This window comes from Rhinatrema bivittatum, chromosome 8, assembly GCF_901001135.1.
Source record: "Rhinatrema bivittatum chromosome 8, aRhiBiv1.1, whole genome shotgun sequence".
Lineage (NCBI taxonomy): Eukaryota > Metazoa > Chordata > Amphibia > Gymnophiona > Rhinatrematidae > Rhinatrema > Rhinatrema bivittatum.
Genome location: NC_042622.1, coordinates 12,312,215 through 12,332,955, shown reverse-complemented (window position 1 = coordinate 12,332,955; position 20,741 = coordinate 12,312,215). Strand labels below are relative to the sequence as shown.

The 20,741-nt window shown below is 45.4% G+C and overlaps 1 protein-coding gene across 1 annotated transcript in view; it reads left to right on the top strand.

The window, feature by feature from the left end:
* Window positions 1-3,157, top strand: part of NTSR1 (neurotensin receptor 1) — a 229,351-nt gene extending 226,194 nt beyond the window's left edge. The window contains exon 4 of the mRNA XM_029613861.1: window positions 1,733-3,157. Within this exon, the coding sequence (XP_029469721.1) occupies window positions 1,733-1,985 (253 nt within the window). The 3' untranslated portion in view covers window positions 1,986-3,157. The remainder of the gene's footprint in view (window positions 1-1,732) is intronic.
* Window positions 3,158-20,741: the final 17,584 nt, after the last annotated feature.

Genomic DNA, 20,741 nt, shown 5'->3' with positions numbered 1-20,741 from the left:
TCTGGTCCAGATGATTTGCTGCTCTTTAGTTTATCTATTTGCCCCAGTGCATCTTCCAGGTTCACAAAGTTTTGTTTCAGTTTCTTTGAATCATCACCTTTGAATATCATTTCTGGTATGGGTATCTTACATCTTCCTCAGTGAATACTGAAGCAAAGAATTCATTTAGTCTCTCTGCTATGCTTTGTCATCCATAAGTGCCCCGTTTATCCCTTGATCATCGAATGGTCCAAAAGACTCCCTTTCAGACTTTTTACCTTGAATGTACCTGAAAAAGTTTTTATTTATAAATGGCCTGGAAATGGAAACAAGTGAGGTGATATTAGATGATGACACAAAATTATTCAAAGTTGTAAATCAGAAGAGGATTGTGAGAAATTACAAGAGGACATTGCAAAACTGGGAGACTGAGCAGGCAAATGAAATTTAATGTGGACAAGTGGAAAGCGATGCACTTAGGGAAGAGTAACCCAAATTATAGCTACAAAATGCAAGGTTCCACATTAGAAGTCACCACTCAGGAAAAGGATCCAGGTGTCATCATTGAAAATACATTGAAATCTTCTCTGTGTGCAGCAGCAGCCAAGAAAGCAAATAGAATGCTGGGGATTATTAGGAAAGGAATGGAAAATAAAACAGAGAATATCCTAATGCCTCTGTATCACTCCATGGTGCAATGTCATCTTGAGTATTGTGTGCAGTTCTGGTCACCGCATCTCAAGAAAGATATAGCAGAATTAGAAAAGGTACAGAGAAAGGTGACCAAAATGATAATAAAGGGGTTGGAACAATTCCCCTATGAAAAAGGCTAAAGAGGTTAGGGCTGTTCAGCTTGGAGAAGAGATGACTGAGGGGAGATATGATAGAGGTCTATAAAATCATGAGTGGAATGAAACAAGTAAATGTTAATCGGTTGTTTACTCTTTCAAAGAGTACAAAGACCAGGGGACACAAAATGAAGTTACTAGGTAATACATTTAAAACTAATAAGAAAAAATGTTTTTATTCAACGCATAATTAAGTTCTGGAATTCATTGCCAGAGGGTGTGTTGAAAGCTATTAGTGTAGCTGCGATTAAAAAAGGTTTGGACAAGTTCCTGGAGGAAGAGTACATAAACACCCAAAAAGAGAGCATGAAAAAAATTGAAATAGTCCTTACAAGGTGTAATAATACAAATAGTTGCATTTGATTAGAATAATGAAACTCCACAACTTCTTCAATTAAAAAGGTATCCTTAGGGGACATCACCTTGTTCTAAATGGACCTTTTTAATTCAAGAAGTTGTAGAACTTCATTATTCTAATCAAATTCAACCATTTGTATTATTACACCTCGTAAGGACTATTTCAATTTTTTCACACTCTCTTTTTTGGTGATTTTCATAATTGAGCGTTGAACGTTTCTCCGATCCTCTGTGGGAAGAGTACATAAACCATTATTAAGGTGGACTTGGGGGAATCTGTGTACTTGTGACTTGGATTGACCACTGCTGGAAACAGGATACTGGGTTTGATGGACCTTGGGCCGCGTCAGTATGGCAAGCTTATGTTCTGCTGACTCCCGAAAAGGCCTGGAAATATTGTTCTTCTTGGCATGAGGAGACTGCAATGATGAGTCATTTGCTCTTTCCCATCCTAAATTGTTGTCCTAGATGTTTTCCTGATGCTTTGTATGCTGATGACTCCCGAAACTGTTCCATTTGTCACATATTTTTCTTTTCCTTTCCCTTAGCTTCCTCTACGACTTCTATCACTACTTCTATATGCTGACAAACGTTCTCTTCTATGTAAGTTCCACCATCAACCCCATCCTCTACAACCTGGTGTCGGCAAACTTCCGACAAATATTCGTCTCTACGCTCGGTTTTTTATGCCCACCTTGGAGGAGAAAGAAAAAGAGGCCAAACTTCACCAGGAAGTCCAACAGCATCTCCAGCACCAACCACACCTTCTCCAGCCAGATCACTAGGGAGACGCCATACTGAGGCAGAGCGCCAGCTGGGCCGGGCAGACTGCAAGCACCACCTTCAGCCCTGGCATGGCCGCGCCGGGAGAGCTCTTCTCTCCAAATGTAGAATTTGCTTATTGTGAAAATTAAAGTCTGCTTGCTTTGTGCCCGAGCCTGGCACGCAGACGCAATGTTCAGCAGAGAAGCTGGTGCCGAAATGCAGATTGATGAAAGCCGAAGATCATCTGGTTTTTGATTTGATTTTCATTTGAGAACGTTTCCTGGTGCTGGACTGAAATATTCAAGAAGAGAAAGCAAGTTTTGGAAAAGAGGATATTTTTTTACATTTAGGTTTGCTAATCTTACAAAGCTTTAGAAGGAAGTCCTAATGAGACGATTAAGATTCAGACCACTCAGGGAGCAGGACAGGGTTGGCATTAATTATCTGTAGTAGCATCGGAGTTGTAATGAGCAAACCAGGGAGTGCCCAGTGGAGTCACTTGAGACCCCCCTGCATGTAGCAGTAAGTTGAAGACCCGTCTGCAGAGACAGTATGAAGGAAGCTCTTTGGTGGCTGGCCCATTCTGAAATACAGTTTTAGAGCAAGGCTATTTTCAAACCTTGTATTATCTAAATAGGTTGTAAATATTCAACCAGCAAGCGCTGGAACCTTGCCCTTGCCACAGCCCCAACGCAATTTAATCAATAAAAGGTAAGAGCCGATGACCAGAGAACTTCACACAACTTTGCTGCTTCAGATCTTTTATGGATGGATAAAGACAAAAGGTGAAAAAAGTGACTTGTACTCTCATTTGTGGTGCATGTGGCATCCATTATTTAAAATATTTGTATTCTTGTATTTGTATTGTATTTGTGTTTCCATAATGCAGAACAAGGGTTTATTGTCATTTTACAAGGAAAGACATCAGGAGGTCCATATTCAGAAGTAATTAGCCAGATAACTTGCTAGTTTTCCAGTTAAATGAATATCTGGGCACTTATCCAGCTAAAATTTACCTAATAATTTAGGGGCATATCCAACTAAGTCTGGTCATGCCAAAGAGCTATTCTTAAGTTAATCGGCTAACTTTAAACTTTAGACTTAGTGTTTGGGTAATTGCCAGGTTCTTGTGGCCTGGTTTGGCCTCTGTTGGAAACAGGATGCTGGGCTTGATGGACCCTTGGTCTGACCCAGTATGGCATTTTCTTATGTTCTTATGTGTAAGATGCTGACTATATTCAGTAGTGCAGCTGCACTATTCAGTGTACCTCCAAAGTTAGCTGGGTAGGTTTAGTTGGCTAACTTTGCTATCCAGATAGTGACTGAATATGGACTTCCAAGAATGAGAGGCACAGTCCTGTGGAACAGCAGGACAGGTCCAGTTTGATTGTTGAAACAAATACCAGGAATGTTTGAGAGGCAGCTGACAGTATAATGCATCCATATCTGCTTTTTTTTTTTCCCCTAGGAGAAAATATTATTTGTGGATGGCTGGATTGTATTGAAATAACTGCTAACACAAAAGAGAGGCAGGAGATTCAATGGGTGCATTGATAAGGCTGAGAAGCAGGACTGTTAGGCCACTGCTCTGCAAAGGGACTTCTAGAGTGTCCTTCCACAGTGCAGTGCATACTACACCTGACGAATGATAGTAAAGCACGGCTGATAGTAAAGCACACTGGACACCACTGCATGCCAGAAAATAAACACTTTTTTTTTTTTTTACTGCAGAAGGTTCTAGAGGTTAAAGGGGAGAAAATGCAGTGCTTGCAAGGCCGACACATCCCTAAAAGGTGCTTGAACATCATTTTAATTTGTTGTCAGATCCTGATGACTGAATAGGCACACAAGAGCAGGACAGCAACAGCCGCAAAACTCAGTGGCAGATATTTGGTGATGGAAAATGGTTAGTAGCCAGAAGTTAAAGGATGACCATGGGGTCCTGCTTAGTTTGAAGTGGAAGAGGTGGATGCATTTCACCTGCCTTTTTAAGTCAGATCACTGCTGCTCGGCCACCCAGCTCTTCTCTTGCTGTGAATGATGGACAATTAGACCTGGAATAGCACCCGGAATCCATTGCAGTGCTGCCAAACCCCCAAACTCTGCTGGAATCAAAGTGGTTGATCTGCAAATAGGGATATCTGACTAAAACACAGTGTCTTAGCAAAAAAGAAAAAAAAAAAAGATTTAAATGGTGTTTTCCTGTCTTGTGATGTTCATTAAATAGACAGAACCTGTGATATCCTTATGTTGTTATGTGATAAATGGAATTAATTGCTTGTAATTCAATGTTCACACCTCAGGTTATGAATAAAAATAGAGTCCTCATCTGTACACACATCCCCTCGATTACCACCTGTGGCACGCTGGATGCTGCCTGGGACACAGGGGCTCCTTTCGCCAGGTTTAACTGTTTCTTGCCGCAGGTGGTACCATTTGTGCTATGCCTTGCTTCTTGTTGCATAAAGAGTGTTGATTCAACTCTGTGGCCTTCACGCCGCTGTCTTCTGTCAGATAAGCTGCTAGCGTGACGTTTCAGCCCATTGTGCGTCACCACTGCAGTCTGTATCAAAGAGCTGAGCGAGAAGCAGGACCTGGACACCATGCTAAACCAGACAGAACAAAACAAGCACTTAAATAGAGAGAGGGTGAGAGGCAGCACCAGACTAAGCTTCATTAAGTGAATATTCTTCTGTCTGAGCCACGCTGCAAGCCAGACGGGTACCAGGATTCACTGTGGAATCACTAACACACAATGCTGCTAAATGTAAGCAGCCAGAACAGGAATTACACTGCATAAAAGGGATCATGAAAAGTGATTTTTTTTTTAATTGTCAATTAAAAGATCGATATTCAAACGATAATTAGCTGGATAAGTAGGACCTATCCAGCTATGTGGTGGCCGCTGAATATCTGGCCAGATTCAGCAGTCGTCACTTAGCTGGATAGCCAGTGGGCGAGCATAACTGTGTGGCGCTACTTATCCAGCTAACTAAGGCCTGGATTCATCATTCTCTCACAGAATGGTGAATCCAGCGAAAACTGGGGGGGGCGGGCCTGCGAAAGCCAGCAGCCTTCGCACCACCGCGGTGTTTTCGCTGCCGGCTTTCGCACCCAATAGCGCCACCGTGAAAGGTGGCGCTATTGGGCGCGCTACTGGCGGCGATAACGGGTCTTACCTTATCGCCGCCAGCAAAGACACCGCGGAGTCCGCCTCCTTGCCGCCCCGACTCCTCCCCTCGCCGCCCCGACTCCACCCCCAGCATGCTATTGCACACGAAAAGGGACTTTTCGCACGCGATAAGCGTTTGAAAATGACCCCCTAAGTCAGATAAGTAGCGATATTCAGTAAATCAACCAGATGAGTTAGACCTGCTTCACAGCAGCTCTAATCTTAGCCAGATAAGATTTATCTGGCTAAGTAGCCACAAATCCTGGGATATTCAGCGTCATCGCCCTGCTCATGAGTAGCCTGTGTGCAGGTTCGCCAGCTGCACTACGTCTGAATATTGACCACCTTGTTTGCTAGAAATTCATGGGGGATGGTATTTATTTTGCAGTGGGAAAGCTGGAAGTTCATTTGCTGGCAGGGCACAGTCTTTCTTGTGTGGTAACCGACTGCTCGTTTCTTAGGGTACATTCTCTAACGTTAACTCCCTCTGAGAACTCAATCTTAAGTCTTTTTCTCCTGGAATCTAGCTTGGCTGTAATAACGGAGGGCCAGGCCTTGGCGACACAAAACGAGAGCAATCCTCGAACAGATCCGGAGCGGGGCTTTAAAACAAACATTCAAGCAGCGAGCACGGGGGAACTTTTTAGCTTTGAGCTGAGACGGGTCCCTTTCTCCACCTTTTGGCTGAAGGCTGAGACCCTAAACACTATGGGGAAATAAGGCCTCCCCCCCCCCTCCCATTATTTATAACCATGGCCAAAGCAGAAGGATCAATCTCTTGTAAAAAAATAAGAAAGTAGGCATAGGAGTAGTTTAGAGGTTAGAGCAGCAGGCTGAGAACCAAAGAAGCCAGGGTTCGAATCCCACTGCCACTCGTTGTGAGCTTTACCCTCCAGCGCCTCAGGTACAAACATCGGGCCTCCTTTCCCATAGACAAAAGGCCCAGACTGTGAGCCCTCTGGGGACAGGAACCTAACTCACCGTGAGCTACCACTGAAAAGGCCTGAGCTAAATACACAAATAATAAAGATAGTGCCCGGAGGCTGAGGGGGAGGAAGGTAATTAAGAAGAGAACTTGTCTGAAGGAAATGTTTCCTGCACTCCTCCTTGCAGTGCTTGGCACGGCAGTCAGTTTCAGGGCACAGACCTGCCGACGCTTTCTATGGGCCTCTTCCTGTCTCCTGGACGAGCTGCCATCTCCATTCCCAGCGGCACTGGCCCGCACTGCTGTGTTCGTTGGAAATGCACCCGTTTCCGGCCCACGATTCCCCCGCATCAGATTCTGTGCGGGCACGTGGGACCTTTCGGCACCCTCACCTCGACCAGGCCAATGTCCAGTGATCCCAGTGCGCTGCAGACGTAACAGAATAATCCGGATTGTTTCTCTATAGGTAGCTATGAGGAGCCCTTTGATGAAGGATGCACTCACAGAAGCCCATGCGCGCTCACACTCGCGCTTGGCATGTGCACTCACTGGAATGTTAACGAGAATTGCCATTTCATTTTGAAAACAAAATGAAAGAAAAACAGAATGAAATTTGTTTTCATTTGTTTTGTTCAACAAAATACAAGAGGCTGTCACTGCCACCAAAAAAAAAATCCCATTCCCCATTCCTTCCCCCGATCCTCTGCTGCCCCCCACCTCCCCTGCCCCAGGACCCCACTCTTAACTGAAAATGTTTTCACGGAGCAGAAGAAAGCTCCCGTTGCTTGTGCCCCGCAGCTGCCTCTGTTTCACCAAGAGACCGAGCCTAGCGGCATTTTCCAAGGCAAAAATGTGCGACTGCATTGGCCTCAGTCTGCTGACGCCATTTTCAGTAGCTGCAGCTGTGGGGCAGGAGCGACCTGGGATCACTTCTTTGCAGCCAGGACATTTCCAGCAGGAGGGTAAGAGGGCTTGGGGAGGATCGGAGAAGGGTTCTGGGTTTTGGTTGCATACCCAACATTCTTTTACTTTCATTTTGTTTTTCGTTCTGTTTCTTTTTTTTTTTTAATTTTAAATTTATTTTAAATTTATTTTTGATCTAAAGAAATTAAGAGAAAGAAAACAAACAATAAATACAATAAAACAAAAAATAAAACAAAAAAAAAAGTGTCTGTGCACAACGCTAACACTCCGCATTTGTATCTCTTTCAAAGTCAATGTTCTTGTGTTGTTGTCGCGTTATTACTTAGGGACTGTTTCCTGTTGTGTGTAGGTATGTGCAATTTCAAACTTGTTTGAGGTCAGAAACTGTAATGGAAGCATTGTGTTTTTAGTCTTTCTTTTCGTAATAAAATATTGAATATAAATATTTGTTCAAATAATCTTGGCTATGTGCTCTAAAATGCATTGAGCTGTTTTTCATTCTGGCAGCCAGCACATCTTGTACTTGTGATGAACCTGACACACATACACATTTTTTTGTAATGTACAGTTTTGTGAACATTATTTTATGTTATCTGTTGTGTGTCAAAAATAAAGACTGTTGAAGTATATACAAGACAGTTGCCGAGTCCCTCCTGATTATCAAGTGAATGTGAAGGTCAGCAGATGTCAGATAGTTTAATGACAGTGCAGTCGGTGGGAAGAGTAAACGAGGCACAGTGCCCAATGAAGGCATTAGATATTAAAGAATGTTTTACGACTACCAAGCTCATCCTCCCCAGGTGCTGAGCTTTCCGCCTTCCTTCCAGATCTGGATCATTTTTAATGTCATCGCTCCAAAGTCCTCTGTCTCTTGTGCCCTCTGCCATGCCCTCCTGTGCTAAATTAGCTAATTTTCCACTATGGTCTCGGAGCGTTAAGACCAGCACATTTTATTTTCCTTTTGACCAGGTCTTCTTTAAGGGATCTTCCACCTCCTGTCATCTCGTGCATCCGTTCATTGGTGCTCCCAGAAGCCCCCATCTGAGCATCTACTAACGGGATCGGCGTTACTCAACAACTTTGGTTACTTTTCTTCCAACAAAGATGATTTATTTTCTGGTCTCCCTTGGCACTAAAGCTTTACTGTCAGAACATGGAAATTTCCACCCAGAATAATTCTTGGCTGAACGAGCAGCTCAGCTTTTCCTGCTCACTGTCAGGAGCCCCCGCTTTAACAAATTATCAAATTACAGTCTATAAATACAGCAATCTTTCAAGCAGTAGAACAAATGAATTGGGGAGCGTGTGCCATAAAGGTGGCTTGTAATAGCAGAACTTGGCTGCCACACTGAATGCTCTGCCAGGTTCACGCTGCAGGCCAAGATTCCAATTTCTTGTAAGTTAGGTTTCTTACAAAAAGGGACCACGGCCCATTTCTGTCTGTGCTCAGCCAGCGAGGTTATGGATTGGGCGTCAGATGAACAGAAGTGCAAGTGTTCCTTCTCCCTTACGCGAACAAATCCTTTCTGGACAACACTAACTCACCTCTTTAGCCGCCCTGAGAGCCTCCTGGCCATCTTCCACTGTCACCTCTGGGAATGAATATAACTCTGTTCGATGTAAAACGCCTCCCCAGGCGTCTGTTTGCGTTACAATGTGAACCGATGTGATATCCCTGATGAATGTCGGTCTATAAAAATTTTAAATAAATAAATAAATAAATGAAAATCATGCAGTAAGTGGTGTGAATAAACCTTTGTGTGTTCCTAGGCCCTGCAGGAATACGATTTCCCCATTCCTGTACACGCCAGAGGGCAATGGGAAGGTAAGAAGGACGGGCTGCAAAAAGCAGAGTTACAAACGTGGGAGCTCCCAAGTTTCAACGGAGGAGTTGTAAAAGGCATGGAGGTGAAAAACGAAGGATGCACCGAGGATGAGGGCAGCGTGGAAGATGCACTTAATATCTGATATCACACATTATCGGAGTTGTATGTTAAACCTGCCCCCAGCAGGGAGGTGGTGGAGAGGTGTAGGTGTAAAAATGCTCCTTGTGTACAGAAACAGTTAAGAAGGGTGGAAAGACAATGAAGGAATAAGAAGGCTGAGGAATCCAGGTTTATTATACGCAGGAACTAGGAAACCACAAACAGAATTCTTAGGCAGCTAAGAGGGGATATTATGTTAAAAGAACCGAGAATTTGCTAAATCATCCCCTTTATTTATTTGATATTGTAAAAAAAAAACAAAAAACAGAGTAAACGACCAACCACCCTAGTATACAATATCCTAGTTGTGAGTCAGGTGCTGATTGCTTTGAAGATAAGCTTGAGCAATTAATACCACGGGTATCAAATGATGTTAAAGTACATGTGCCTGTACCAAATATAGAGAACAGTAAACCAAGGTGGACAGCTGAAAAGGAGTTTCTATCAGTAATGAGAAAGATAAAAAAAAAAAGAACCATTGTAGGTTGAATCCATTGTCCATTTGTGCTAATAAAGGGGATGAAGGAGAAGGCTTTTAATGTTATGCGGTGGAATGGAAGTAAAGTCTTTAACAGAAGGGAATGTTCCCAACCAATTGAAGTTGGCGATTGTAAGACCAGTCCTGAAAAACAGACCTTGCCACCTACCCAAATCTCAAATTTGCATCCAGTCTCAAATCTTCCATCCCTTGAAGGTGGTGGAGAAATGTGCCCGGATACTGCTTTTAGATGATAATTCAGTCCTTGACAGACAGTTTTGGTTTAGAAAGACCAATGGAACAGAAACAGTTACTGTCCCTGCTGGATTCTTTCTACAGAAGAACCACACAAATTCGGAAACTTTTGGAAAGCAATATATAAAAATGTGGGAAAGACCTCCTATACAAATAATAGGGGCTATTTTTTATGCAAAACTGGCATTCTCTTATTTAAGGTGAAATTATATATTCATATATCACCAAAGTGATTATGCACCTTTAAGATATAATCATTGGGTTCCCCACTTTTTTTTAAACTTAATGGCACACTTGTTTTATAACTTAATGCGCTCTAAAGTGGAAGAAAAAGGTGTTCTTATCTTATAACGCTGCGATGCAATCCGCTCCGAATGGAGACAATAGACACCCATGCATATTATGCGACTGGTTTCATAATACACGGCCCGACACGGCTCGTGTTTCGAAAACCTTCCTCAGGGGCCTCAGGCATATATTAACCTATGGCTATGTTAAAATGCGGGCGTAGTAATTGAAGCTAAGACACGTATGTAGCATTAATAATTTAAACATTCATTTAGGATGTGTAAGGCAGTTCAAACGCCTTTTTTGGTTTGTCTTTTAGAAGTTGTATTGTATTACTTGTGTGCAGATGACATCCAATTTCACCTGCCCTATTCTAAAAATAGTATGCCTTTCCAGAAACAGTTTAATTTATGTAAGGACACGGTGGTATCATGGAAGTGTAGCAACCATTTAGTGCTAAATATCTAGAAAACATAGGGATTATGGTTGATAGGGAAGCACCATGTAAGTGCTGATGTCACTCAGTTGAGCTATAGAGGAGAACATACTGAGGCAAGGAATCTTGGTATTATACTAGATTATGAGTTAACTTTTAAGGCACAGTTGCAACAAGTATCAAAAATATCGTTTTATAAATTAAAACTGATATGACCACTAAAAAGTCTATTACTGCAGGATTTTTTTCAGACTGTTTTGCAATGCCTGGGGATTGGGCAGTTAGATTATTGCAACAGTCTGTACATGGGCCTTCCAGAATGTTATTTGCCAGTCATACAGCTAATTTAATATGCAGCTGCACGAATAATAGGCCTATGGCGGGCCACATTTAAAATAGTGCCAATAAAACATGATAAGATGATATCTTTGGAGCCTGACTGCCTATTGAAAAGTAAGGAGCACCAATATGAGCCAGTGCGATCACTTAGCTCGGTGTGAACTAATTTTCTGGAGATTCCAACATTATGAGATTAGTTTACAGAGTACAAATGTTTTATTTATTTATTTAAAGGTTTTTTATATACCGCAGCACGTTCGAAAACATCACCTCGGTTTACAGTATAACATAATGCAGCAACAAGCTTTACACTGAAATAAAATGTACAACAAGGATATAAGATGTGTGGGTTAAATATACAACAAAGAATTTAAAGTACATAGTAACTGTATTCAAAGAGTGGTAATCATAATAACCAAATACATTAGGTAATCATTGCAGATCATCATTTAAGGGCTAACCTGGGTAATGGGTGAAGAGGAGACTCTCATGACTTACACTATTGGGGAAAAATGGGATAAAAGTGTGAAAAAGTTAGGAGAGTTCAAATGGGGGGGGGAAGGATTAAGGGGATTAATGGGGTATAAGGGATATAGGGAGGAAAAATTTAGTGGAAAGTTCTGGGACAGCGAGGATGTCAAGTAGAGAAATTGTCTGTAAGTCGGATGATCTAAATCAGTTATGGGAATACTTGTTTGAACAGCCAGGTTTTAAGGTTTTGCTTGAATTTCTTGTGGCAGGGTTCCTGGCGAAGATAAGGGGGCATTTTATTCCATAGGGTAGTTCCTGCTATGATAAACGAGCGCTCTCTAGTGGATACATGCTTGGTTAGTTTGGGTGATGGTGTCAGGAGTTTAGCCTGATGTTGAGTTCTAGTTGGACAGGAAGGTTTACGGAATGAGGTGTTCGGAGAACCATTGCATATTTTGGTTATGAATAGCTTTGTGTATGAGTGTGAGGGATTTATATATTATCCTGGATGCTATTGGTAGCCAGTGTAGGGACTGGAGAACGGGCGTAATATGGTCGTGACGGTGTGTGTTTGTGAGTACGCGGGCAGCAGCATTTTGCAGCATTTGTAAAGGTTGAATAGAGTTTTTTGGTAGGCCTAGAAGGATGGCGCGTTACAGTAGTCGAGCTTTGACAGGATCGTGGCTTGTAGAACTGTGCGGAAATCATGAGGGTGTAGAAGGGATTTGATTCTTTCTAGCGTATGAAGTTTGAAGAATCTGTTTTTTATAGTAGCGGAGATGAATTTTTTAAAAGTAAGATGGTTGTCAATCATTATGCCAAGGCTGCGGACAGGTTGTAAAGTGGAGGGGCAAGGTTGTGATGGTGGTGATGATTTGTGAGAGGTATTGTTTTGAGGTGAAATGATGAGTAGCCCAGTTTTACTGGTATTGAGTGCCAGGAAGTTTATCAGTGAGAAGTTTGTTTATTTCTGTTAGGGCTGCATTCCAGACTTTCAATGCATTAGGAAGCGAATCCGTTATAGGAGTGAGGATCTGCACATCATCTGCGTAGATGAAATGTGGGAAGCCCAATTTCACGAGAAGTTGGCAGAGAGGGATGAGGTAAATATTGAAAAGTGTTGAGGAGAGGGAGGAGCCTTGTTACAGTTTTCTAGGTTTAGATTCGCAACAACCAACTTGGACACTGTAGCTCCTATCGTTTAGGTATGATTGGAACCATTGTAGAGCAGAATCGGCAATACCAATTTCTTTGAGGCGCATGATGAGAGTGTTGTGATTGACAGTGTCAAAGGCGGAAGAAATGTCCAGCAGAGCAAGGATATAGGAGTGACCAGTGTCCAGGGCTTTAAGTATGGATTCTGCAAGGGAAATGAGTAGTGTTTCTGTGCTATGATGCTTGCGACATCCATACTGGGAGGGGAAGAGTATATGATACTCATCCATGTATTCAGCAAGCTGCCTGTCCCAGGCTTTTTCATATGTAGGTCCTTTACTTTGGGATGTAAAGATATTAAGGAAAAGCTGAAAGCATTTTATTTCGAGGCTTTTACTGTTAAGGAAAATGTGTCATTATTGGTTGTTATTCTTTTTAAATGTACGTTTTAAGTGAATATTGCATGTGGATGGTTTATGATGTAATCTGCCTTGAACAATGAAGGTGAATTGTGTGGACTCTAAATGCTTTTTAAATAAATAAACAGAAGTGCAAAGTTAGTGGGAAATTTGTATCCATGGACTCTTCACCAATTTTCAAACACGAACACTGTCCATTTGAAAATTGCTTTGGAAAAAGTGCCTGCATAACCTTGTTCTTGTGTTTTGCGTGGATAATTTTAGAAATGTAAAAGCATGCACATCCTTGCAAGCCCTGCTCCCGGGAACGCTTCCTTTTAATGACGATTAAATTACGTGTGCAGCAGTGCTGCGCTCATGCCGTTACCCCCACATAGGGTGGGAACTTTTCAAAGACCCCATTTCCATGGGTAAAAGCACCGTATTACCCTCAGAGACGGCTTAGGAAATTGCTCAACAAGTGGGCAGCTGCATTCCAGCTTGGTGGAAAGCCGAGTAACATTTAGAGAGTCCCTGAATGTTCGAAGGAGACTCCAAATCGCTCTGATTCAGAGATCAGTGCAATGGCAGTGGTTGAGGGCTGCGGGAAGGGAGCTTGGAGTTCAGTTCCTGAGCTTGGCGTCTGCTTCTCGGATTGGCTGGGGCTAGGAATGATGTGGAGTCAGCACTCACAGCCCCCAGGAGAGATGGGATCTGCACTATTACTCACAATCACACACACGTGTGACACCTATCAGCCAGGTGACAGAGGGAACTGTGTGTCTATGCCCCCCCCCCCCCCATGAGGAGACTAGACAGGAGGGGGGGGAAGAGGGCTAAAACTGGGGGAAGTCCTTGGGGAGTTGAGAATGAAGGCTCACAGGCTGGTTCTGGTTGAGCTGAAAGCCCAGAGGACCAGCAGGAAACAGGAAGGTGAAAGTGAGTCCTTCCCTACCCCCCCAAAACTCTCCTTTAGAGCCTGAAGGTATTGAACATCTAGAATAGTCTGTCCTTGTGAAGGAAGCCGTGCCCAAGTCCATGGACGCGATGACGTCTTTCAGCCATTCCCTGAAGGAGCCTCACTGTAATTACGCAGCAAATAAAGTCATCCTGCAGACTCTGTATCCAGCCTGTCCGGCATTCCCAACATCTGTTCTTAGATCCTGACCACCTGCTCCGTCCCCACCCCCACCAATAGATGGATGGATTCTGCAAAGCTCTTCCCCAGTCGGGTGATGCCATAGCGAATGGAAAACATTTCTACACTCAGCACCGAGAAGCAGCCCAACCAGTGCTTCACAGCTCTGGAGAGGGTAAACTGGCCCAGTTGGTCTGGGCTGGCTAACAGAACCAGTCTAGAGATGGTTGAAGTGCCCTGGTGATTAAAAATCAATTTAAGATTAAGGTTAGAATTTGGCTTCCAGTCCTTGCATCCAGTGCAGTTAAGGATCTTCTACTTACTGTAGCAGGTTTCATTGTAATTGTAGTTAATTAGCCAAAAAAAAGTTTAAAAAAAGCAGGACAGATACTAATGGCAAGGAATGGCACATTGCCACTTCTGATCTAAAAATAAATAGATTTAGCTCTGTTTGAAAAGCAGCAGAAGGACAAGACTGCTTGAGAGAAAAGCTGAAAGGCAGGGAAGAAGGCTTATTTTATTTATCTGGGAGGCAGAGAGAGAGAGGAAGCGGACGGATAAAAATAGCAGCCCCGATCGCTCTGCTGTTACCGCTCCCCGTTCTCCGCACACTAATGATCATCCTAAGCCTGGAAGCCGGTGCTTGCTTTACGGGAAGCTGTCAGAGGTTAGGCTGCAGTGTTACTGCACGCAGAGCTCGGAAACAAAGCTTCAAAATGCCTTCTGCCACACGTAGCAGATTGGCTGGTGGCGGGCGAAGCACAACGCGGGGCCAGGACCGGCTTCCCTGCTCGCGAGGACTCTTCCTCGGTGCCAGAAATGCACGCGGCGGCCACGCGGATCCAGGGCCGCCACGAGCAGGAGCCGGAAGGGGAGCAGCCCTCGTGCACCTCACAAGGGGGAGAGCCACCCTCCTACCTGCATCGTTCACCTCTAAAGCCCCCTTTTGTAAGCAGCTCGAAGCTGGGTGCCAGATAATCAGGGTGACCGGGCCAGGCCTTTAGACCTCCTCTGTCCTATGAACAGCCCGAGGCAGACATCCATCCAGTCAGGGGCCCACTCAGCAGTAAAGCTGCCTGGATACTCCGCTTTCCATCCGCCTGGCTCAAAAGACCCGAACCAAACGAAATGAAAAATCTTCCCTGCACGCCGAAACAGGAATAGGAAGTACTTCACAGGCCCCAGGATTTCCAGCTGCTGCGGACCTTGCAAATGCAACACAAGCATCCAACAAGTCCTTTTAAAACAGCAATAAAGAACTGGCAGAAGAGAGAGGGCGTAAACTGCAAATATGAGTTATTGTAGCAGAGACAAAGCCACGGTGCCACGCATTGCTAAAAATAAGCTCGTGTGCAACACGTGCTCCTCCTATCGCAGTTCTGTTTCCAGTAGTCAGGTCCCCCGTCCGGGCTCATCTCCCACGATGAGTCCCTGCAGCAGTGGCCAGGGAGTGAGATGCACCCTCTCCGGATCTGAAGAGGTGGCCGAAGGCTGCAGCCGGAGGCCGGATAATCGGAAGCAGGGGTGAGCAAGGTCACCCCGCCCTCCCTCCGGAGTTATGAATGAGCTGGTGTGGCATTTGGCCAATCATCCTAACAGTATCACAAAAGTAAGTTACTTGGAGAGATGTGCATTCTTTACTAAATGGGATGAAAACCCCCATGTTTCATTTAGAAACGAACCAAAACTCCCATTTCCCCCAAATCAGGGGCGTGGGTGTTCATTGACGTTAATTGAGAGTTGCCAAAACATTACAATTCCTTAGAACATTCTCCCAGCCCTGTAACTGATGTCTGCTGGGGCCTAGGGGAGGCTCATCATGCCAGCAACCAGCCCCACCCTGCCCCTGCCATCTCCCCCAAACAAAAAAACATTCTCCCAGCAGCTCCCTCACAGGTATCTTACCCCGCCTTGGGGCTCTGCATGAACTTGCCAAGTGGAAAGGGCCATAAAGCAATGCGTAAGTCCCTAAAAGAAAATGGCGACTGTCTCAGAGCTGGGCAGAAGCGGCTGCTTTCCTCCCTGCAGAGAGCGGAGGCTGCTGTGGAAAGGCTGGTGGTGGGGGGGGCCGCAGAAGGCAAGGCTATCTATTTTTATAGTCAAATAGTGCACGCAATTTCTTAATACTGTGCACAATTTGCCAAACCAAAAAATCTAGAAATTGTTGGATATTTTTCTGACAAATTGATGTTTCAGTTCAGCTGCAGTGAGCCAAACCGAAAATTGACTCATCCATCACATTTTGCCCATTTTGCCCATTTAAGTAAAATGAATGCACATCCTTAGCTTGATGCCTTAGAGTGAATTTTCTGGCTGGAAGAGTATTAAGAAACCTGTCTCTCTGTTCCGTCCTATTTGAGAAAACAGAGTCCCAAAGTCAATTTCTTCTCAGAGGATTTTATAAATGCTACTCATTAGGCATGTTTAGGTCTCCAGGTGATCAGTAAAAGTTCTGTAAAACAGAAGATGGTGGCTGACTTGATGGGAATGGGAGAGTAAGGTACCCTGACACAATATCTATGACATCATTTATTAATGTGACATCATGGTAATAGACGTTATTTACATACCACATGATTGCACATGCCATCCAGCACCCTTCGTGTCATCAGCCTTGTATCGAGGAGTCGTCAGGTCAGCAAAGGCGAGAAGGGGGTTTTCAGTGTCCAGCACTCTATACGTCTATAGAGGCAATATCTCCTACTCCCGCCGGCCACTGGAAAGTCCTGCTCTTTTATACCGTGCCGTAAACAAGTGTGTGTGTGAGGGAGAAATGACTGATCACTATCCCCCCATGTTATGTGTCAACAGTTGCCACTGCCCAGTCGGACTCATCCTGTCCCTGGCATGTAGGCGGTTGATCAGACCGCCTTATTCCTGACAGGGAGCCAGAAAGCTGAGCTGCACAACCTGTTTAACAAGAACATGTTTATCCTACACTTGAAGATGCTACAAGGTCGATACCCAGAAACAAGATTTGAAAATTCTCTCCCTTTCCTCACTGAGGCAGGAAAATTGTGTGTGCGCAACTCATTGTTCCAGATTTTTAAAAAGGTAACATTTTGGATGTTCCAGGGGCTAAACATTCGCTGGAAAACGCACATATTGACCGCTCTCTGACTAAAGTTATGCGCATATCGTAAAAATAGCTGTCTTCAAGTTATCTGGGTAAAGATATGAATGCAACTCTGATTACACTACAGCCTTGTGCCCTTGTAAAATCATCAGAATCCTCAGCGAGGGAATCGCAGTCTTTACACACTCCCAGAATCCTCAGCTAGGAAATCACATTCTCTGCGCACTCCCAGAATCCTCAGCTAGGAAATCACATTCTCTGCGCACTCCCAGAATCCTCTCCTAGGGATTCTCAGTCTTTACACACTCCCAGAATCCTCAGCTAGGGAATCACACTCTCTGCGCACTCCCAGAATCCTCAGCTAGGAAATCACACTCTCTGCGCACTCCCAGAATCCTCTGCTAGGGCATCACAGTCTTTACACACTCCCAGAATACTCTGCTAGAGAATTGCAGTTTCTGTGCACTCCCAGAATCCTCAGCTAGGAAATCACACTCTCTGCGCATTCCGAGAATCCTCAGCTAGGGAAATGCAGGCTCTGCGCACTCCCAGAGTCCTCAGCTAGGGAATCACAGTCTTTACACACTCCCAGAATCCTCAGCTAGGGAATCACAGTCTTTACACACTCCCAGAATCCTCAGCTAGGGAATCACAGTCTCTGTGCACTCCCAGAATCCTCAGCTAGGGAATCGGAGACTCTGCACATTCCCAGAATCTTCAGCTAGGAAATCACACTCTCTGCGCATTCCCAGAACCATCAGCGAGGGAATCGCAGTCTTTACACACTCCCAGAATCCTCAGCTAGGGAATCGCAATCTCTGTGCACTCCCAGAATCCTCAGCTAGGAAATCGCAGCCTTTACACACTCCCAGAGTCCTCTGCTCAGAACTCGCAGTCTCTGCGCACTCCCAGAATCCTCAGTTAGGAAATCGAAGTCTTTGTGCACACCCAGAATCCTCAGCTAGGGAATCGCAGTCTTTACACACTCCCAGAATCCTCTGCTAGGGAATCGCAGAGGAGCCCCACGGGTCCACACCGTCAGGAAGAGAGGTATTAATCCACAGGGAGCTCTGGGCTCAGTAGTGGGGAGATCCCCAGGGACCAGGAGGAGACCCTTGTAGGGTGAGAGACAGGCAGCACTTGGAGTGAGACCCTGTAGAGAGGGAAGTGCCAGACAGACCGCGGAGCGGTGGGTGCAGGAATAGCCAAGCCGTAGGTTTTCTGGGAAGACAGCCCTGGGAGGCGGAGCATAGTAGTGGGCATAGACTTGAAGGTACAGGCTAACCCACGAGGCAGGGAAGCCCGTACCAAGTCTCAGCTGCTTAAGGAGACAAGATTCTGGAGATCAGAGGTGAACCGGCTGACTAGAAAGGCCAGCCCAAGGAGCGGGAGAGTGCGGCCAGTCTTGTAGAACACAGGTGCAACCCCGAGGAGCAGGGAAGGCTCGTCGAGGAACTCACAGCTTGCCGCGGTGTTCCAAGGGAGACCCGAATAGTAGGAGCCAGCTTGCTCCCCTGGCCTACCCCGCTCCTCCACCTGGCAGGGCCAGGTGGAGGAGCGGGGTAGGCCAGGGGAGCAAGTCCCCGTAAGAGCGCACCCTGACCTCCGAGGAGCGGGTACCAGACAGGGTCCAAGGGCACGGCAGGTAGCGGCGGCATCTCAGGAACACAAAGCAGGAGTCGAGGAATCCTACAGGACTTATTGCCAAGTCTGCTTGCTGGGAGCGAAGGTGGAGCTTAAGTACAGGAGTCCGATGCCATCATCAACCAGGGACGCCCCCGAGGAACCCGCCGAAGAGGCTTCAAAAACGGGGCCTGTGACGCGCGCGGGCGCACCTAGGAAGGCCCAACATCGATGCTGGAAGTAGCGGCGTCCATGTCGCCGCGAGGAGACCCGAGGAACGCGGCGATACAGGCAGGCCCATGCAGCAAGCAGACCTGGGGAGGGCAGGAACGCGGCGCAGGAAGTGAGTACTGGCGGTCGCAGCCGTTTGTGACCGACAGGCATAACAATCTATGGTACACAGACGCTTGTTATTGTGCTTATCAGTTTCTTAAACTCTTCTCTGACATCGCCGGTAAGACGTGGCACAAGCCACACGCCATGAGAAATCCTGACCTGCTGTGTTACCTTTGTATTCACTAACGTTGTGCCAGGAACGACAGGATTAGACCATGCCCTTAGCAATATGCAGGGCGTCTCCGATGCCGAAAGGGGCAGAAGTGATCCCCGTTTGCTCCTGCTGTACCGGCAGCAGTTCAAGGATGGCGCTGGAACTGGCACCGTTTTGTCGTACGGCCCTGTAGAAATGGCGCCGGTCTCGGGTCCCTGTAACTGCTTCCCAGCGGTGGCCCCGGAGAGCTGACGCGTGGGCGGAGTGTCTGCGGCACACGCTGCAGGGGAGAGGAAAGATCATTTATCAAGGCCTAAGCTAACGCTTCTGAACAAAACACTTAATAGGCTTGAACATGACGTTCCGCGTGGGAGAGGTGGCTTATTTTTGTGTTTTGTTATCTGTATTCTTCTTGCCCTTTCTCACCTTGACTGTTGAGTTATGTGTCTCACCCGGCTTCCACATGCTTTTCTGTACCCCAGCTCGCATGATGCTTTCCGAATCCGGGGAAGTGCTTCATAAAAACCTTTAAATATATAAATCCTCTTCTACTTCTCTTAGCGCTGAGTAGTCATTAAATGCTTAAGAATGGTGTCTAAATGAAGAGGCTTTTTAACCAAAACGTTAAACCAAGAGTGCAAGGACGACTGTCCGTGTCGCGTCGTGGACAGACAGAGAGCTAAGGGCCAGCCTGAGTCTGATGATTCACAATTAGAAAATCATGATTTCCCAGAAATTGGCTCATTTGTGAGAAAGGAACTTGTAGCTACCCTGTCTGATGGATGATGAGGTCTCTTTCTGTGTGCTTGTCACAAATCAGTGCTGAGATGTGCAGCAAATTCACAAATTCAGGGGAATCTGATGGGAGCCATGAGGTGAACATTTCAGCTTTGGCCCCTGGAACTGGACTGAGACCACCAGCTCGTTTCACAGAGGTCAATTTGGCACATCCTTCGCTAAACTGAATTGGTAGCCTAAAGGTAAAAGACTCAGTAAGGCTCTGACCCTTCCCCTGAACCATACAGCCTGAGAAGGGTCAAAACTACACTTAGGGATGTGAATTTGTTTTTAACGAATGCAAAAAAAGCAACAAATGAGGCCATTTTCAGTTTGTTTCTGAATGAAACGAACCAAAAATAGACTCTGATGAAAATAGCAGAAAATGTACAGCCATACAAGAAAATGGAACTGGCTGACCTTGAGATCACCTTGGCATCGGCCTCAGTGTGGCCAGCACCATTTTTAAATCTACCCCCAGCCAGGGCAGGAGCAAGTGGGGCTTCCTCCTACTCTTTTGAAGGGATATGGGAGAGCCAGGGATCTCCCCGGCACTGGAAGCTGATCCTGGGGTGGGCAGAGAGTTAGAGGGGACTGGGGAGGGAGGAGGATCATACACTGCTCTGGAGGCCCTGCCTAACGTTTTTTGTGGATGAGGGAGGGCGGAGTCAGAGAGGGCCGAGGATACCCACTTCAGTTTATTTTGTTTTGGGTTGTTTTTGTGGGGCTTCAAATGTTTCTTTTATTTGTGATGTTGTTGTTCAGTAAAGGAACCGATCAAAACAAAACAACCTGAATGGAAAATAAAAATGTTGGGCCTGCACATCCCTACTACACGTGTTGCAGTTTTCTTGCAGAAATA